The sequence below is a fragment of the Hemiscyllium ocellatum genome, chromosome 10 (assembly GCF_020745735.1).
Source record: "Hemiscyllium ocellatum isolate sHemOce1 chromosome 10, sHemOce1.pat.X.cur, whole genome shotgun sequence".
Classification (NCBI taxonomy): domain Eukaryota; kingdom Metazoa; phylum Chordata; class Chondrichthyes; order Orectolobiformes; family Hemiscylliidae; genus Hemiscyllium; species Hemiscyllium ocellatum.
In genome coordinates, this window is record NC_083410.1 from 17,967,907 (window position 1) to 17,989,076 (window position 21,170).

Below are 21,170 nucleotides of genomic sequence, written 5' to 3' on the forward strand. Positions count from 1 at the left end.
AAAGGATGGACTGTGGTTTCTGGGGGAGGGCAGGAAAAGTATTGGGATGCTGTGTCCTTGGAGGAAGAGAGTGGGTGGTGTCAGGTGATGTAAATAGTCTGGTGAAGGTATAGTCGGGGGTCTGAGTTACAAGTACATGGTCAGTTGGATAGCCATTCAGGAGTTAAGTTATGTACCTACAGTCCAAACTTTCCTGAGTAAGTACTGGCTTAATTTCTTTGGAACCCTCCAAATTCTCTAATTTAAAGGCACACTTTCACAAGGTTCCAGGCATAGGGAAATCATCCAGTGGAATATTCAATTTCCAATGCAATTGTATCAGAGTCTGCTGCAAGAAAAATTCAGCAGGGTACCATAGCAATTCCCATCTATACTGGAATAACTGTTTGCCCGTTGAAAAATTTGGGCCATTAAAAAAAAACCAGTGTTTTTTCTCATGTTTCCAAACAGCCATCATCCATAGCAGCATTTATATACTCAGTGTATCTGTCAACTCCCATTTTTAGTCAAATTTTGAGAGACTTCAAAAGTGAGAGGTACACCATAATCTACAGTACTTCAAGAAAATAAAATAAATAAATGTACACAATATTTCACAAAACATGCAAACAAAATCAATAATCCAAACTTTTAGTAAAATTGCACTTTCTGATCTGTAATTTTTTTTCAAATGTTAATTACTCTTTTAGTGTTTGTTTAATAATGAGTACAGTCTTCAGCTATTTAAAAAGCAGTACATTTTATCTCCAACAACTAAACATTTGGATGAATTTGCAATTAGCAACAAAGCAGCTATGTTCATGTTAACTTCAGCAAAAGCTGCCTTTGCAGCATCTGTGACTTTGATTTTCCTTTTCCTATCTTAAAAACATGCATAATAGAAATAGAGGTATGCCATTTGGCCCTTGAGCCTGCTCTGATATTCAATAAGACCACAGCTGATCTGTTTGTGTCTTGAATTCCACATTACCATCTATGTCCAACAACATTTGCTAAGTCAAATATTCAGAAATACCACAGTCACTTCAGCAGCCAGTCATATTGAAAAATTATTGGAGCACATTACTGCAGATGCTGAAAACAATAAATGCTGGAGATCAGAGCGGGTCAGACAGCATCCATGGGGAGAGCACAATCTAAAGTTTTGGGTCTAGATGACTCTTCATTGGAGAAAAGATGTTCATAGTTCAGATTAAGTTATTGGAATGTGAGAATGGTAGAACAATGGTTGAAAGATTAGATTAGATTACTTACAGTGTGGACACAGGCCCTTCGACCCAACAAGTCCACACCGACCCGCCGAAGCGCAACCCACCCATACCCCTACATTTACCCCTTTACCTAACACTACGGGCAATTTAGCATGGCCAATTCACCTGACCCGTACATCTTTGGACTTTGGGAGGAAACCGGAGCACCCGGAGGAAACCCATGCAGACTTAGGGAGAACATGCAAACTCCACACAGTCAGTCGCCTGAGGCGGGAATTGAACCCGGGTCTCTGGCGCTGTGAGGCAACAGTGCTAACTGCTGTGCCACCGTGCCGCCCACAAACAAATTAGATTAGATTAGATTCCTTATAGTGTGGAAACAGGCCCTTTGGCCCAACCAGTCCATACTGACCCTCCGAAGAGTAACCCACTCAGAACCATTTCCCTAACACTAACACTAGTTAGATTAATTTAATCTAATCTAATCTGAAAGACTTGAAAGAGCAAACAGTTCCACTGGGGTGGAGGGGGAGGGGAGAGAGGACATGGCGACAGAGAATGTAACAAGTAAAGTTAAAAGAAAGGGACGAAATGGGAGTTGGTTCGCAATTTGAAGGTGTTGAACTCAATATTAAATCCAGAAGGCAGTAAAGTGTGAAGCAGCATTTCAACTGTACCTCTTCAAATCTTGTGTATTGTATTTGCTGCACCCAATGTGGCCTACTCTGTATTGGAGAAACCAAATGCAGATTGGATGATCGCTTTGCAGAACAGCTCCAGTCTGTGCCCAGCATGACCCCGACCTTCCCATAGCCGGTCATTTTAACACAGCATCCTGCTCGCATGCCCACTTGTCTGTCCTTGGAATGCTGCAGTGCTCCAGTGAATCCACAGTGCAAACTGGAGGTACAACACCTCATCTTCAGAGTAAGTACTTTAGAGCTTCCTGGACTTAATACTGGGTTCAACACCTTCAAATTGCGAACCAACTCCCATTTCTTTACTTTCTTTTAGCTTTACTTATTATATTCACCCATTTCTTCCCTTTTAGCATTACTTGTTACATTCTGTGTCACCACGTCCTCTCTCCCCTCCCTACACCCCAGTGGGACTGTCTATCCTTTCTAATTGGGCAGTTAGATACACCGTTGTTCTTCCATTCTCACATTCCGGTCACTTAATCTGATCAATATCTTTTCTGTACACTGTACACCCCTGCACTCCCACATCCTCCTCCAACTACAGCATAAATGCTGCCCCCTCCATACTTCATTTCAGTCCTGTCAAGAGTCATCTAAACTTGAAACATTAGAATGTTGTCTATCCACGGATGCTGTCTGACCCATTGTGATTTCCAGTATTTGTTGTTTTTATATTGAAACATTATCACAGATAGCAAATTGGGAAGCTGAAAAAGTCAGACAATTTCTATAATTGTAATCCTTAATTTTTAAAAATATTTGGTGAAATAAATGATCGGACCATATGTATATGGTGTAAGACAGAAACTAAAACATCATGTGCAAACTGATATATTTAAAATTGTATTTCTTGTAATAAGTATTTAACATTCAATAAATGTAACATTATTCTTTCAGGACGTGTGAAGCTGCTTAGTAGTAATTATGTACTTAGCTTGCTAATAAAAAGTTATATCTAAAAAGTGATGCAATTTTTTCACGGGTTTTTGTGGTAAGACTAACAAGTATATGATTGGATTTTCTAAATGATAAAATGATCTTTGATTGAGTACAATCTGGGGGACTGCAATAACACACTTTCTGGAGAAACGTAGGATCACCAACAATTTCAGTAATTCCCCACTTAACTGTGCATTTGCAGACTCCAGAATTTGCTGTCAGTTCAGAAGACTAATGATGATGAACACTGACTGTTTCACTGTCATTTTGCACCCAAAACCTGGAAGATTACTTTTGGAAGAAATCAAAAGCTTACATTCAGCTCTTGTTAATGTAGTAATTCCAGAAAAAAAAACATTTTCTGGAGCACCAATCAGAATCCTCACCACTCAATGTAATATTATGACGGTCAAATTAGAACACCACTGTGGAGGTGGTATTGTTATACTGACCAAATTACAGCACTAAAAAACTTATAATACAGTTAGATTGGCTAATTGCAGTAATATTAAAACCTTACTGCTTCTAGTTTTATAGCTTGTTTAACTGACCAAGTGAAATGCAGTTAGAAATTTGTATATGTCACAGTAGTTTTCTTAAATCATCATTTTTATACTTTAGCTTGGCTGCTTATATGTTACCATTTGAAGACTGATCAATGGCTCATGGCACAGAGTGAGGCGCTGAAAGGAAAATGAGTAGTTAGGCTGCAGGCAACCATTTTCCTTCAAGCAGCCTTTCTTCTTTCAACTATGTTGCTACAATTTGCAGTTGCGACTATATTGATAAGTATTTCAACTTGTGCAGAATCGAACTACTATGAACTAACAAAATCATAGGTGGATATTTGCCAGAATCGTTCCACAGTGAGGGATGGTTAAATTTAAGATGTTAGGGGTCGTTTCTCCTTCAAAAAAAGAAAGAGGTTAATTAGCTTGTGCAAAGTTTTGATAAAATAAACAAAGAAACACTGTTTCCATTAGTGACGTGGCAGGCAGGAGTGGACACATTTCAAGTTTGGGATAAGAGATGCTGGAAGGATGCAGAGAAGAACTCTTGTCATGCAGAGAATGATCATGGCTTGAAATTCTCAACAATAAAGTGGTAGAAGCAGAGACAATTAATAAGTTTAAAAGGAAAAAAAAACTTGAAAGAAATAAAGTTGCACGGATAGACCAGGAGAATGGAACTGTCTAGAGTACTTTCTGGAGTTCTGGTACTGATTTGATGGGCTGAAAGGACCATGACACTTATCTAAGTTAGCTCATCTTAATTAAGGAGCTATACTTATGTTCAATGAACATAAGCTAGGTCATCAGTTGGGGTTCTCATTTTCTTATCACAATGCAGTAGCCATTTTTGAAGGAAACCATATATGCAAGCACTGTGAAACAGAATAATTCTCAAATTTGAGTTTTCATACAATCATTCATTGAGCAGCAGTGATTCTCTCAGTGTGCTATTACTTATTATGGTGATTCAGCTCAGGAATATTGGTGGGATATTATTGGCAGAGAATAGCTACCATGTTTGTCTACACAATTGTACATACATATTTTCTGAGAAATAACACAATATAAGAATTTATTTTGGGATGAAAAGTGGGGGCAGTGATGTTAGATGGCAAGGTCTATTCTGCAGGGATCCAGTTGCGAGAAAGTAAGTGATTTTATTTTCTCATAGTGGGGTGGGGGTTGGGGTTGGGGAAGAAGAGGTCAGGGAGGTCAAGAGCAAGGACAGGGTTCAGCTTTCCAATGACATCACTTTGCAGACCAACACCTAAGGCAGATCATCTTGACTTCCCAGTCAGCAAACAAGGCAATTAAGGGCCTTAATTGGAGATGGGTTGAGAAAGTCTTTGTGAACCTTCTCATCAAGAACTTAATAGATGAGTATCTCCCTAGGACCAACTCATCCAGTTATTTTCTCCTCTTACCACATCTCTCACCATCTCCAGGGCAGGGAAACATCATCTCAAGTATGTTTTCTCAGACTGAGAGGAGTATTTCTGGTGGGTGGATCAACCTACCACACAAACACTCAATAGTATCAGTAGGAGTGCAAGAAAATGAAAAAAAGGGAGAAATTAATTTATTTTGTATTATTATTTATACCCACAATTTTCACTTTTTTTGCATAAACAATAAAAAGTCTTTGTTTTAATTTCTAGACAATGTAGAAATAATGACTTAAATTAATTTTATGATTTATCACCAAAAATGGAATCAGTATTATAGCTACAAGATAAAATTCAGACTCAAACACACAGCCAACCTCAATGAAGAGCAGCACTGACAACATCATTTACCAGTTACAAATTAGTTGCTCCTTGCAATTATACAATGATCCTTTTCTAATTGTTATACCTCACTGGGGTAGCATGCTAAAAATTAAGTCTTGCTATTTCCAGAGTTGTTACACAAGTTAGATTTTTCAAAAGTTCTTGAATTTATCTGTCTTTTAGACTCAGCTTGACTGAAAGTGTGGACCAGATTTCTGTACTTGACAGGAATTATCATTTATCACAAGGAAAGAAACTATAGTTACAAAAAAAAATTATGAATCACTGGCATACCTCTACTAGTTAAAACTCTAATCCACATTTAAACTTGTCTTCCCACCCCCTCCACACACACAAGAACACAGAAAGAAACATGGTTGTTATGAACAGAGGCAAAACTGGGAAAGAAGTTCAATGGTGTCTGTTCACAGGATCTGCTTCACGGTCCTCCTTCTTCAGATGCTTTCTGGTTTGCAAGAGGCACAGGATAGCTTGTTCAAACTTTCGAAAATGTATGGCTTATTAAAAGTCACAGCTACAGCAACTGCTAAGGCAAGTAAAACTGGTTTGCTTCAGGCTTAAAATGTTTGTTATTGCAGAGAATAGAAATAGCTCCTGAGTTGGAGAAAATTTGTGGGCTTCTCTCTATTTTGTTCATTAGTGTCAGACCATTCAGGAGAAATGCTAGGAAGCCCTTCTACTCTCAAAGGATGGTAGATGTTTGGAACTCTGTTCCAGTAGATGCAGGATCAATTGTTCATTTTAAATCTGAGATAGATAAGTGTTTGCCAAGTAAAGGTATTAAGGGATATGAGCCAAGGTGTTAGGTCACAGATCAGCTATGATCCCTTTGAATGATGGTAAAGGCTGTAGGGGCTGAATGGCCTATTCCTGTTCCTATATTTGTTCAAAGCTGTTCAGCTACCTGAAAACTAATTACATAGTTGTTGGCAGGCGGAAAGCCTTTGTCATCGATAACTAGTCATTAGTCCACAAACCAATCAGGTCCTTGTATCTGGATGAATCTCTTTTTTTATACACACCCCTCAGCTCTATCTTGTTGCAAATAATACTTCAACAACATTTGCTTGAACAAGGGGCTGTGTAAACAATGCTTACAATGAGTATCAGGTGACTTGTTTTTAAAAATTACAGTAGGCATTCAGCAATCCTTTAAAAAAAACGTTATTTTCCATTTCAGCCCTCAATTAAAAATACAGAAAAATAAAAAGACACATCCTTTACAATAACGTCCTTTAGGGAAGGACACCTGCCACTCATAACTGCTTTGGCTTACGTGTAATTCCAGATCCATAGTATTGTGTTTGAAACTTAACTGCTGTGTGAAATGGCTTTAAAAGCTGCTAAAATCAAAGGTAATAAGGGAGGGGCAACAAATGCTGGGCTTCCCAGAAGTGCTCACACCCCATGAAAGAATTTTTAAAAAACGTATGGCAAAAATGCATGGTTAGTTGTTCAACGGCTTTTTGTTAGACAATGGCATAATATTTGCCCCAAACCTTTACAAAAAGGTACGTGTACCGGGTTCATCGAATTTCTGCACCTCAATACAACAGAAGTGAACAACCAGCAGGATCCTCTCACATTGAATGAGGATCTCTTGATCTCTTTCTTGGAGGGTCATTTACATATTGCACGCAAGAAGATTTAGTACATGTGGAAAATAGCATACATTACTGTAATCACCTTCCTGCGTATCTACCGTCTGTAGCAATTAGCTCTGCTGTCAAATTACTGAAATGGAACCACTTATACAGTAAAGACTATGAAAAACTAAAGGCCCCCGTCCACTGCCACTGGCACCATGACTCCCAGTTCCTTCCTTTCATTTCGCCAAACATTCTTGTCAACACCATTCTGAAACAATGCCACAGAAACAAACTATTGCAGGTGTTGTGATTAATGTGATTGTTCCCAAATGAGCCTTCTGTCTGCCTCAATAATAGTTCCCTTATAGTGTGAATGCAATGTTTTTAATTCGTCACCAGGATGTATGGTGAAACAATTCCAGACAACAGATGTTGCTTTGAAAACTGGCGAAGGACCCATGTTCCTAGTGAAGAAATTCACGACGCTGCTTTGAACTGCGATAACAACGAGAGATGTGATTTTTGTGGCAATACCAAGGCAACAGTGATGAAAATGGTGGGAACCTCAGCGGAATCAACATCAATAGGGGCAATATTTCTGGTTGCCTGTTGATAATTTTCATTGAATAAAATTCAGAGGTATCAATTTAGAAGAATTGGCAGCATAATCATGTGTCAATGCACAAACAGTACTAAAAAAGAGTTTTAGCAACACTGCTGTTATGGATCTACTTAATTTTCATCGAGACTTATGCTGCACATGATCTAAGTGGAAATGCATAAGTCCCTAAAATCAAAATTCAAAAAGCTTCACCCAGCCTGTTACCCACCAAGAATTAAAAATGAAGATCCCCATGAAGTGAGCTGATTGCATGGGAAATTTTAGCATCATCGTGGACATAGTGAGGGTGTCATGAGAACGAAACGGATGGTAATTGATCTGTAAACTGGCAAATGGCACACCTCCATTGCAAATTTCTGAAAGTTTTAGTGAAGTTCCATGCAGTGAAGTACTGAGATATTCTGAAATTCATGTTTATATTTCACTTAGTATTGTGACATCTCAACTCACGAAGACTAATATCCTGAGTAAGATGAGAGAATAATCCTTGAATAGAGCATAAAGCATTCACCTTTATGAAAATTTAGACATTGTCATTAAGGTATTGGTGTGTATAGGAAAGAGTGAAAGGCCTTGAACATGAAGGTGCCAACTCTCTGATCACTCCATATTCACAGCCTGGTTTCCAAAGCACTGAAAACTGACTGGGACAACTCAGTGATTTCTGGAGAGATACATTATCTTATTCTTCTTTGTTCTCTTTGAATTGTAATGAAACTGAAGAAAAATTTAATCGCTATTTTTTTCCCACCATCTCTGTGGTTCACTTCCATCGTACTCCCCTAAAATAGTGCCAGTTGTTGTTATTCCAAAACATCTCCAATGGCTGCCCTTCCCATGTGTCATGGCATACCTCAACACATCACTTTTGTTCTTCTCTGTGCAGGCTGCCATTAGTAACAATATTCATAAAGCAGAGAGTAAGTGTACTTGATTCCATGGCTCCTGATGTGCTATTTGTCTTTTTGGCTTCAAAAAAATGGATCAGCCAAACCTTACTTCAGCTGAAGATTGGCGAGTGAAGTCATCCTGTTTAGATCATGCCAGAAACTGCATGCTTCAGGCTTTGATTTCATATCCTTTCCCAGCTGCTCACTCAACACAAACCAACAGTACAGAATCTCAACATTGTGCTTGATTCCAAACGCAACTTCGATTGCAACATCTATCATTATGAGAGGATTTTCCATCCTCTCCTATCCTATGAAGATATTATGTCTACATAAATTCCACATTTAAATTCTCCATTATTTCCCACAACCATCTCCCAAGCTCCATTTTGCATAACATCAAGCTTAGCAGAATTCTACTAAGGATGATCCTACACTCACACCGCCCAAGTCCTTGCAAATGTTTCATTGGTTCTCAATCTGGAGTAAATTGACTTTGACACTTCTATTTTCATTTATAAATTCCACAATAGGATAACTTCCTTTCTCACACACATAGTTCACGTCATTTGCTCTTTGTGTTCCAATTAACTGTGTATCTAACCTCTGTTTCACTATCAGTGGCAGAAAATTTAGCTACCATGTTTCTGTACTTTCACTCTTTCTTTAAAATATACAAGTGTCTAGCTCCTTTGAAAGAAATTACTGCTTTGACGTTTCTTTACTCACCTTCTCAAACATTTCTCTTTGTTCTTGCTTAGGATCCAAGCCACCAGTTTATAAAGTGCTTCAAGCACTTTTCATTGTACAAAAGGGACTACAGGGGAACCTCGATTTTAGGAATACCAATTATCCGAAAATAGGATTATCTGAAGGGGATCTCGAGGTCTCGAGAGAAACATTACATCAAAGATGTGTGTCCAACACTAATTAAAAGTGCTGCCAAGAACAGTCCTGGATTGATGGGAGCGCAGGCACCTTCTCTAAATGATTGAACTCCCACCCCCTCTCTCTCTCTTTCCACACTTTCCCTGGAGTCTACACAGGCGTGTACCCTACACCCCCCTTCCTCAGGTAATCTCTCTAACATTGTCCGTAGAGGGCAGAGGTGGAACCTGTCAAAAAGTTACAATAAAAAAGTTGTGTGTATGTGTGTGTGTGTGTGTGTGTGTGTGTGTGTGTGTGTGCACATGCACGCAATTTGCAGACTCACACCAGGCCCCCCTCCTCCCCCCCAAAAAGGCAATAGCAGCAGCAGTCTTGTTGTTGGTGTCCAATCCGGCTGTCCCGGAGAGGGGGAAGGGGTGTGCGGGGGGTGGTCGTTGTTGGGGGCGGGCAGGAGATGGGGGTCAGGATTGGGGGCGGGTGGGGTTGAATGGGATTGGAGTTGGGCGGGGTGTGGTTTTGGACAGGGTTTGGTGGGTGAAGGGGTGGGCTTGGATGGGGTTTGGGGGGTGGACGGGGTGCGGTGTTGGTCAGGGTTTAGGGGGTGGGTGGGACGGTGTTGGGATGGGCGAGGGCTCACGCGCTAGATCCTAAGCGGGGAGCAGACTTAATAGAAAACTCCAAGCCCCAGAGAAAAGGCACTGAATCGATTAACCGAATAATCAATTAACCAAACCAAGTGCCTGCCCATCTCGTTCGGATATTCGAGGTTCCCCTGTATATAAAAGTAAGTTGTTGTTGAATGCATCAGCTAACAAAAGAAAATGTGAATAGATCATATGATAGTTAAAAATGATAAATATAAAGATGATTGAAGAATACTATACCAACTAGTGATAAAAAGAATTAGGCATATGAATCAAGTATGTATCATTTCCATGCAAAACAAAACTGAATAAATTTTAAATATTAAATAAAACAAGTTAAAATTGCTTTATTAAGTAAATACTGAGAATTGACTTCAAGGACCTAGAGATTTCATGAGAGTAAACTAAACTGAACAGTCATAATAAATCAAGTCCTAGAATCCATCGATAAGGATGAAATTTCTAAATTCTTGGATGTGCAGTGTCGGATTAGAACATGTCAGCATGGATTTAGTAAGGGGAGGTCCTGCCTGACAAACCTGTTAGAATTCTTTGAAGAGGTAACAAGTAGGTTCGACCAGGGAAACCCAGTGGATGTCATCTATCTAGACTTCCAAAAGGCCTTTGATAAGGTGCCTTATGGGAGGCTGCTGAGTAAGGTGTGGGCCCATGGTGTTTGAGGTGAGCTACTGGCATGGATTGGGGATTGGCTGTCTGACAGAAAGAAGAGAGTTGGGGTAAAAGATTCGTTTACGGAACGGCAGCTGGTGACAAGTGGTTCAGTGTTGGGGGCACAGCTGTTCACTTTATATATTAATGATCTGGATGAAGAGACAGGGGAACATTCTGGTGAAGTTCACCGATGATACGAAGTTAGGTGGACAGGCAGGTAGTACTGAGGAGGTGGGGAAGCTACAGAAAGATTTAGTCAGTTTAGGAGAGTGGTCCAGGAAATGGCAGATGAAATTCAACGTGAGCAAGTGCGAGGTCTTGCACTTTGGAAAAAAGAATGCAGGCATGAACTATTTTTTTAAACGGTGAGAAAATTCATAAAGCCAAAAGACAAAGGCATCTGGGAGTGCTAGTCCAGGATCTCTGAAGGTTGATTTGCAGGTTGAGTCCGTGGTTAAGAAAGCAAATGTAATGTTGTGATTTACTTCAAGAGGATTGGAATATAAAAGCAACAATGAGCTTCTGAGACTTTATAAAGCTCTAGTTAGGCCCCATTTAGAATATTGTGGCTAATTTGGGCCCCACGCCTCAGGAAGGGCATACTGGCACCGGAGCATGTCCAGTGAAGATTCACATGGATGAATCGTAAAATGAAGAGTACTGGGATTCCAAAATTATTTCAAAGTGAAAATATTTCAAAATTGATTACTAACACTAAAAGAACAAAATATTTATTGGTACAAAATAAATTAGGAAAGGCAGTAGACTATGACATCCACAGCTAAGTCACAGATCTTTCCACTAGTACCTAGCTGTACCTTTAATCCTTGCTCAAGCATCACAAGATTCTATGAATGAATGAGCAATTATGCAAAAACTGCAAACTTTGCACACAAATGATTCTAACAGTTTCACACTTTTCAATGTTAAAGTTCTGAAGTAATCTGAAACTACACAGCAACTGTTACCATGAGTTGTTTCTCAATTTGAGACTGATGACTCTTCAGGGTTTCTTTCTTGAACCTTCAGGTGACCGGACAGACAGATTCCTATCCCACATTTTTTTGATGCTTGGAGCAGGACATTCCATGTGGCAGTAGGATCTGGAGTGCAGGATTTGCTTCCTTTTCTTTCCTCTGTACTGCCACTCTGTGTCATCATCACGACTCAGAATGCGGTGCAGTTTAACAGACAAGTTATCAATATTCTGACCAAGTGATAGCAAGCTCCTCATAGTCATTAAGGTCAGCCTCTGAGTGTCTTTGAAGCATTTTCTTTTTGTTCCTCTGGAATGTTACACATTTGGGAGTTGAGAGAACAGGACATAGCAGGAGACAGGCTTTTCAGCCATCTGGATATGGTGCCCAGTCCAGTGAGTTGCAGTTTTGCTTCAATGCTCTTGGAGCTGGTTTCAAGAAGGTCATTGGTGTTTATTCAATGGTTCTTCCATTCAATTGGAAGGATGCAGCTGAGACATTGCTGGTGAAATTTCCTCACGACTTTATAAGTGCCGATAATACAGTTCTTGGTTTCACAGCAGTACAGTACACAGTGACAACTGCTCTCAACACGAGAACTTTTGTCGACATGCAGGGCTCTTCATTGTCAAACACTCAACAACAAAGACCTTAGAATCACAACATATTCCCATGAACTTACTGAATTTTATGCCCATATATTTGTAAGCAATTCTTTTGTTTAAAAAAAATAAGCTCCAACTACACGAATGAATGATGCAATGTCAGTATAATGCAATATTCCTAACTATATTTTTTATTAATTTAAATATATCTTCCTTTTTAGCTTCTCCTTTCAGCCCTTACATTTGTCTTACCTATTTTTGTTGTTTAGTTCTCCAATATGCAGTTTTGTTCTATTTAAGTTCCTCAAGTGTTTTCCCTGATTGTTTATTTTTCCCATATAACACTGTGCTTTCTAACTTAATTAGTGGTTCAATCTAGATTTGAAGGTACCCAAAAAAAAACTGAGAGTGTAACTATTAGCATAGATTGACGTCACAAGAATGTGTGGTAGTATCGCTCACCTTTCCTCTCTGTCAATCCTGATTTGTACAGACTTCATTTACTGTCTTCCTACGTCCTCAGAGGTCAAAGTCCCTTACTGATAAACACAAGTCCAACCTCACAACACTGTGATTATTGAGTCAGCTCGACTTGTCAGTGGTCATTTTGCAACATTATGTATTTGTCTGCAATACCAGTTTAAACTGATCCAAAAGGGCAAGTTTATTATCTACCATTGGAAAGGAAATTTAAAATTATTGATCAATTATAAATATTAGATAGATCAGAACAATGAAAACTGCTCTTTCAATATGTCACTTGAAATAAAACATCTGATAATCGCATTAATTTCTGCATATTGCAAACTGATGGCATGCAGCACACTTGAGATAATTTTAGAGCACACTGCTATCACAGTTGTCACCAATCTAAAAGCCACATATTTCAATATTTTAAAGACAACTAAAGCTGACTGAGACCTAAATCAAAGAAAAATGGGCCTGAGCCCAAAATAATCACACCAATTAAAGGTACATTAGCTGGGATATATGGTCCATTCATTCTGAAAAACATTAAGTAAAGCAACATGAGTACTAAACTATAAATATCATTAAGATACATCAGATCATTTAAATCCTTTGTAATGTCAGATGCAGAGATGACAAGCTACCCATGTTCATGGGAAAACCAACAGATATTACCACATTCTTGGAGGATTAGAACTTTACAAATTATTGGCTGAAAGGAAACTAATAACAACAAACACTTTTCACTGATATTACTGACATTTCAGAAACACCGCAAAGTAAGGCCCATTGAAGCTCAAGCCTGACAATATTTCTGGGCCTTACACCACTAGAATTTCAATCTACAACTATGATGGCACAAAGTCATTATTTCACATTTTGTTATATTCTTAGTTCTTTTCCCCGACTCACACAACTTTCTGAATCCTATTTACCTCTCAGGAAACAGTTCCCACATTTGTCATTTAGAGACTCCTACCTGTCCTCGGAGTTCAAATTCTCGTAACATTTTTGTTTTGTATTCCTTGAACTCCTTTTCAGCCTCTTCTTTCTTGATTTTCACTTCATTCAGCTGGTAGCGCAGTTCACCAGATTCCTAAAGGTTAAAGAGTCAATTGTTCATCTGTGAATTCCATTGATTTCTCAATACTGTATTCATTACAGTTTTTACATTCACAAAATGGCCTCATAGTGCCACCCAGAGCATATTAAAGGAAATTTCCTCGAGCGTAAATTAACCAGATACCAAGCCTCACAGTCAGAATAGCATTTTTGAAGATTAATTTTGAAGTGAAAGCAATGACCACACAACTTTGAGATCTAATTGATTTTAACCCAGTCTGGTCTGCAAATTGAGCCATCCAACAGGAATATTATTCAAAGGTATCGCAGCAAAAAAGATTAGGAACAAACACAACTTGTGCAAATCAATAGAGATCATATTGCTTTGGAAAACTGTAAAAGATCAGGCATAGAGTAGAATATGGCAGAAATACCCAGCAGATCAAGAAACATCAGTGGAGTAAACAGATTTCATGAGTTCATCCATGTCCTCCTGTCACATACCAATGTTCACCCACATATCTCCCACTCCCTTCCCATTTACTTAGCTTCCATCCAGTCTATCCATTCATTCTTTCATTTTCTCACCAACATTCTGACATTCTTCCATTCACTAACATTTATACTGGTCATTTCAATTTACATTATAAGAGTGGCCACGATGCTGCGGTACTTGTATTTAACTTGTTTGAAGGCAACTGGGCTCTGCATTTCTTGAAAGACTGAACTGGCAAGAACTGCTGAGCAGCATTAGGACAGGGCAAGGCTTGGGCAAAGTGACAGTCCAATAATGATTGTCGCTCATCTGAAGGTTCAGAGAAATGTTTCAGGTTTTTGACTTCTGTCAGTACCCCAAAGGGGTTAAAAAGTTATATATTTTTTTAAAAGTGCCATTACCCTGGAGTAGAGTAAAGGAAAATTTTGTTAAATATCAACAAGTAGATGTTGCAGTTTTACACAGGCTCAAGGCTGACAAATTTTCACTTTGCAAAGCAATTTTAATGATTCAGTGCTACGGTTATTTGTGACAACATTCTGTGTCCTCACTCTATGGATTAACATTGGACTGATGTCTTCCATGTTTTTCTCTGTTTGAGGCAAGCAGATGGGTGGTTAATTTTTATCCTATTTTGTACAATTCATCAACTTTTGTAGGACACAGATCACATTTGGTGTGGAGTTAGGAATTAATGAAGTTTGCTATATATAGCATCTTGTAAAACAAATATCCAATGATTCATGTTATGTTTTCTATCTTTTCACCCAGTATCCATAGTTCATGGCAGATATTGGTACTATTGTTTAATGGAATCTCAATGAATGCTTGGCTGAATTCCATCCCCACTAATGGATTCAGCTCACCAGGGGTTGTTGGAATAACTGTTAAGGAGATTGAGAGCTTGGTTTATTGAAAGATTTACAAGTAGTTAAGAAGATTATGGTATTTTAACAGACTCTTGAAGACTTTTTGTTTTGATAAATTTAAAGCTTCATGGACTCAGCAAATCTTTGAAGGTAATATGGCTCACACCAGCTTAGACATGTCAGACAAATTCAAAATATGTTGACAACATTACATCGTAATAGTATACATCATAATATGGTTACACTACATTACTTGCTGATAGGGCTTTGTTTAGAACTAAGTACAATTAAATTGAACAGCATTGTGAAAGTACAACTAAGTACATTATCCATTGGGTGATATGCTATTCTGCAATTAATAACATGGAAAATCAGATTTGACTGTGCATGTTTTCCCCCTTTGCATTCATTTCCCTATTGGTCCTGCTGCCAATTAGTTTAAATCTATGACCTTCCTTTTAATTATTTTTATGAATGTTGGAATGCTTAGTATGGAATACTTGAAAGTAGGTTACATATAATTTCTGCTTTTTTCTTTCTAAGTGTTGGAAAATTCATTTGTCATAAAAATATATGAAAACACAAATCAAGATCAGTGCCAATATGAGCTGTTTCAGGCCAAATTTGCCCTTCACACAGGTTGATCACCCTTTCACTCTACTTTTCAAGCACAGGTTCTGAAATAAAACTATAAATTATTCAAATTTGAACAGAGAGAATATTTTGTTTATAATCATGTTTTACTTCTCACTTGCAATTCTCAAACACTACAAGGGATTGTCAGACTAAATGACTTCCTACACATGTATCCGTAATGTTGTTATTCAGAATTGACTTCTCTAAATTATACAGCAATATTTTGAAGACTTCATAAATTCACAGAATCACACAGCCCTCAAGGGTCCAATTTGTCCCATCAGGCTTTCCCAGTTTTTAGAAAGAGGTAACGAATTGCAATTTTCCCTCCAGCCTCCAATATTTCGCGCATGCCGATTGGCATCGGCTTGCTGATTGCAGTATTATGTTCCAATTGCAGAAGTTGCTGCCATGCATGGGCCTTGGAGGTCTGCACAGCCAGTAGGAAAATTAGAGGAAATGCTGCCAGTTAGTCCCCATCATCTGCCATTTCCCTAGAGCTCTGCAAAATTTCCCCCTTCAAATGTTCACTAAACATATTTTTAAAAATTAAAGTTGAATCTTTTTCCACCACACATTCCAGGTTTGAATTCTACAACAAAATGAAGCATTACACAAAAACGATTTTTCTCATTTTATCTCTGGGTCTTTTTCTTAATTATTGTCAATCTAGGTCCTCTGAACTTTCTGACAGTGGAGTTCAAACCACTTGTTTGATCAACTCAATCAAACCATTCATAAATTTTTTGGATTCATATTTCCCCTTTCCTTCCTCTGTTTTAGAAGGTCCACACTAATTTCTATGATCTCTCCATAAACTGAAGGTCTACATCCCTCTTACCATTCTAGAAAGTCACTGCAAGCTATCTTAAGGCCTTCACATCATTCCTACAATTTGGTGTTTAAAATTAGACACAATATTCCAGCTGTAGTCCAGTACACATTTTGTAAAGGTTCATGTCATCCATCCATCCAATATTCAAAGGTTCTGCTCCATAGCTCTCTGTGGCAAGGTGCTTGAAAGACTTACAACCTTCTGAGAGATTAAATTCCTCCTCACCTCAGTCTTACATTTGCTCCGCCATATTCTGAGACTATGCCCTCTGGTCCTGGACTCTCATTGAGGGGAAACATCCTCTCAGCACTCTATCAAACCCCTTAAAACTCCTGTATATTTTAATGAGATGACCTGTTATTCTTCTAAACCCCAGTGAGTAGAGTTCCAAACTGCTTAGCCTTTGTTCATAAAATAATTCCTCCATACCAGGGATCATCCTGGGGACTATTCTCTAAAATGCTTCCAATGAACTATGTTAAAAATCGCACACCAGGTTATAGTCCAACAATTGGAAGCACACTAGCTTTCAGAGGGCCGCTCCTTCATCAGGTGACTTCCTTCCTCCAAGGCATTTATTTTGTAAACAGTTGCTGTCCCAAAACTGATTCCAATGGAATTTCACTGATTACAGATTGCCAAACTGAAACCACCTGATGAAGGGGCGGCGCTCCAAAAGTTAGTGTGCTTCCAATTAAACCTGTTGGACTATAACCTGGTGTTGTGTGATTTTTAACTTTGTACACCTCAGTCCAACACCGCCATCTCCAATCCAATGAACTATGTTTCCTTCGATAAGAGGACAATACTGTTTTCAGTTTTCCAGGTGTGGTCTCGCCAGCACCTTATACAGTTTCAGTAAGACTTTCCTATTCTTATAATCCAACCCCTTTGAAATAAAGGCCAACATTCGATTCACATTCCTGATTACTTGCTGCACCTGCTGCTGTATTTCTGTATTTTACATGTAGGCGCCCACAAATCCCTTTGTCCTGCAGTTTTCTGCAGTTTTTCCCATTTAAATAGTACTGTTCTTCTGTTCTCCTTTCCAAAATGAACTTCACATTTTCCCACATTATACTCCATTTGCCAACTTTTTTTCCCACATACATAACCTATCAATATCTCTTTGTAAACCATTTGTAACCCTCTCATAACCTGCCTTATTTTTGTGTCATCTGCGAATTTGGCTACAGGAGATTTGCTTCCTTCCTCCAAGGCTTTTATTTTGTAAACAGTTGTAAACAATGGAATTCCACTGATTGCCAAACTGAAAAACAATCTCTAACCCCAGCTCACTGTTCCCACCCATTGGCCAATTCACTATTTATGCCAAAATATGTCATCTGACACTGTGAACTCTTATTTTATGAGTAGCCTTTTATGAGGTACTTTGTCAAATGCCTTCTGGAATATAAGACATCTCCTGATTTTCCTCTATCCATTCTGGTTGAGAAATCCTTGAGAAACTCTAGTAAATCAGTCAGACATGATTTATCTTTCATGAAGCTATGCTAACTCTGCTTGGTTAGATGATGATTTGCCAAGTATACTGCTATTACTTCCTTATTAATTGATTCCAACAATTTTCCAAAAATAGATGGGCTAATGGTCTATAGTTAACTTACTTATTGCCTCCTTCCCCTTTGAATAAAGGTGTCACAATTTTCCAGTACTTCTCCGGAATCCAAGGAACATTGTAAAATTACAACCAATGTATCCAATACCTCTGTAGCTACTTCTTTTAGGATCCTAGGATGCAACTCATCAGGATCAGGATCTGGCAACCATAGACTGGGAGAAGCTACTTGCAGGTAAGTCTACGTTTGGAAAGTGGGAAACTGGGAGTCTTTCAAAAGTAGTATAGTGAGAATTCAGGGCCAGCATGTTACTGTGAGAGTGAAGGACAAGGGCGAGAGGTCCAGGGAAACCTGGATGTCAAGGAAAATCAAAAGTTTGATAAAGAAAAAAAGGAAACGTATGTCAGGAGCAATATTTTAAAAACAGTGGAGGCCCTTCAGAAGGTTAAGAGTTTGCAGGGGGTTGCTTAAAAAGGAAATTAGGAGATGCAATGAATTAACTTTGTAGGATGGGATCAAGGAAAATCCCAAGGCTTTTTAATGAGTATATTAAGAGTAGATTAGATTACTTATAGTGTGGAAACAGGCCCTTCGGCCCAACAAGTCCACACCAGCCCACCGAAGCTAAACCACCCAGATCCATTCCACTACATTTATATCTTCACCTAACACTACGGGCAATTTAGCATGGCCAATTCACCTAATTTGTACATTTTTGGATTGTGGGAAGAAACCGGAGCACCCGGAGGTAACCCACGCAGACACGGGGAGAATGTGCAACAAGAGGATTACTAGTGTAAAAATGGATCCCTATTAGAGATTAAAGTAGCAACCTGTGTAAGGACCCAGTGGATGTGGATGAGATCTTAAGTTTTTAAAAAGGAGAAATAAATTGTAGCTGGAAGATTCTGTGATGGTGAGGTTCTAGAACACATTAAGATTAATACGAAGTGGTAGAAATCCTCAGCCTGCTTCAGAAGGCAAGGGATTGCTGAGGCCCTGGCAGAGATATTTATCACTTCACTGGCTACAGATGAAGTGCCAGATGATTGGAGGATAAATAATGCAGTTCCTTTCTTCATGGAGAACAGCAGGAATAGACAGGGTAAATACAGACCAGTTCGTCTGACGTCAGTGGTAGGGAAATGATTGGAAAAAAATTCTGAGGGACAAGATTAATCAAACTTGGAAAGGTAGTGACTGAGTAGGGTATGTCAGCATGGATTTGTTAGAGGGTGATCTTGACTGACTAATTGACTGTAAAGATGACTAAATGATGAGGATCATGTAGTTAATGTGGTTTACATGGACTTCAGTAAGGCCTTTGACAAAGTCCCACATGGAAGGTTGGTCCAAAAGCGAAGCGTCCACAGGATACAAGGCAAGTTGGCCAACTGGATCCAAAATTAGCTTACAATTAAAAGACAAAGGGTGATGGAGTTTTTTTTTAATTGAAAGCCTGTGACAAACAATGTACCACAGGGCCTGGTGCTGGAATCCTTGTCTTTTGATATGTACATTAACTTGGATGTGAATGTAGAAAATATAATTAGTAAATTTGCAGATGACATGAACATTAGTGCTGTTGTTGATACTGAGGAAACTGGTCTCAGGCTACAGTTTGATATTGAACAGCTGTTAATTGGACAGAACAGTAGCAGATAGAATTTAATCACAATAAGTGTTAAGGTAATGCATTTTAGGAGGTATAATAAGGGAAGGATATATACAATGAATGGTGAGTCCCTAGGGAGTACTGAGAAACTGAATACTGAGGCTGGGGGGAATCTAGTTGAGGTGTATAAAAGTATGAGAGGCATAGACAGAGTAGGTCGCAAGAATCTCTTCCCCATGGCAGACATTTCTCAGACCAGAAGTCATAAGTTTAAGATGAGAAGTAAGTGGATTAGAACAGATCTGAGAAAATACTTTTTCACCCAAAGGGTGATAAACATTTGGAGAGTGTTTGGAGTCCAAGAGAGTGATGTAGGTAACTTTTAAGAGACCAATGAATCATTACTTAAAATGCATGGGCATAGTAGGCTATGGACCAAGTACAGGTAAATGGGATTCGTGTAGTTTGGTGTTTTTTGGGGTACATCAGCAACTGTGCTGAAAGTGACATGATGTATTTTGCAACTAATTTTGTTTCTTTGTGATTTTCCATTACAGGCAATAAATACAGGCTTGGGCCTGTACTTATTGTCTGTTCCTAATTGCCCTCATGGTAGTGAAATACCAGAAGAAGGAAACTTACTAAAATACAGTTACTAAGCTCAGCTTCTGCAGAGCTTATTGACCCTAAAAGGCCTCTACAGAGCCAGTGGACACTGTAAAAAATTATATTTGTGAAATGTAGTTATCTTAATCCACTGCTCAGATGTTGTGGGACTTAAGCCTGAACCCTCTAGTCCGGAGGCAAGGACCATTGTTGCAGGTAAGTACCTGCCTGGAAGAATAGGGAATTTGTCTATGTAGTGCTTGACAATGACGATTATAAGCGGTTGATAGCTACTTCGTCCAGTTAGTACATTCCAGTGAGGAAGTGTATTCTGAGTAAGGGTCACTGGATCCAAAATGCTAACTCTGATTTTTCTGCATAGATGCTTCCAGACCTCCTGAGCTTTTCAAGCAATTTCTTCTTTTGTTTCAGATTTCCAGCATCAGCAGCTCTTTTGGTTTTTAATTTATTCCATTGGCTAGTTTCTCACTAACCAGAAAAAGAGGCAAACTATTTGAAAATAACACTTCAAAAAAAAGAAAAACTGATATGGTTTGTTAAAAATAATTAAATTAAGAATTAGGAACATAGTAACCAGAATAGACCATTTGGCCCTTTGGGGCCTGCTTGACCATTCAGTTAGACCTTGGTTGATCCAGTTGTGGTCTTAGTTCTGATTTTGTGTATGCACTCAACAATCCTAGACTCACTTATCTATCAAAAATATAACTCATCCATATATAAATTCAATGACATAGAAATATACAAAACAGTAGATTAGTGCTATTGTTGACACTGATACTAATTATATTTTCTACATTCACATCCAAGTTAATGTAATGAGCAAGATCCACTAATCCTCTATCTCAATGCCATCCTCCCATTCTCTTCTCATGCACCTTGACATCATCAGTCTCTGGAAATCTATTTCTTTCTTAAATATATTCAGTGACTTTGACTCCC

At 38.7% G+C, this 21,170-nt stretch overlaps 1 protein-coding gene across 3 annotated transcripts in view; it reads right to left on the minus strand.

Annotated features, from left to right (window-relative positions):
* Positions 1–21,170, minus strand: part of sdccag8 (SHH signaling and ciliogenesis regulator sdccag8) — a 369,171-nt gene that overhangs the window by 251,929 nt on the left and 96,072 nt on the right. For all 3 annotated transcript variants that reach the window (XM_060830822.1, XM_060830820.1, XM_060830821.1), the window contains exon 12: positions 13,488–13,604. In XM_060830822.1, coding sequence (XP_060686805.1) covers positions 13,488–13,604 — 117 coding nt within the window. The remainder of the gene's footprint in view (positions 1–13,487; positions 13,605–21,170) is intronic.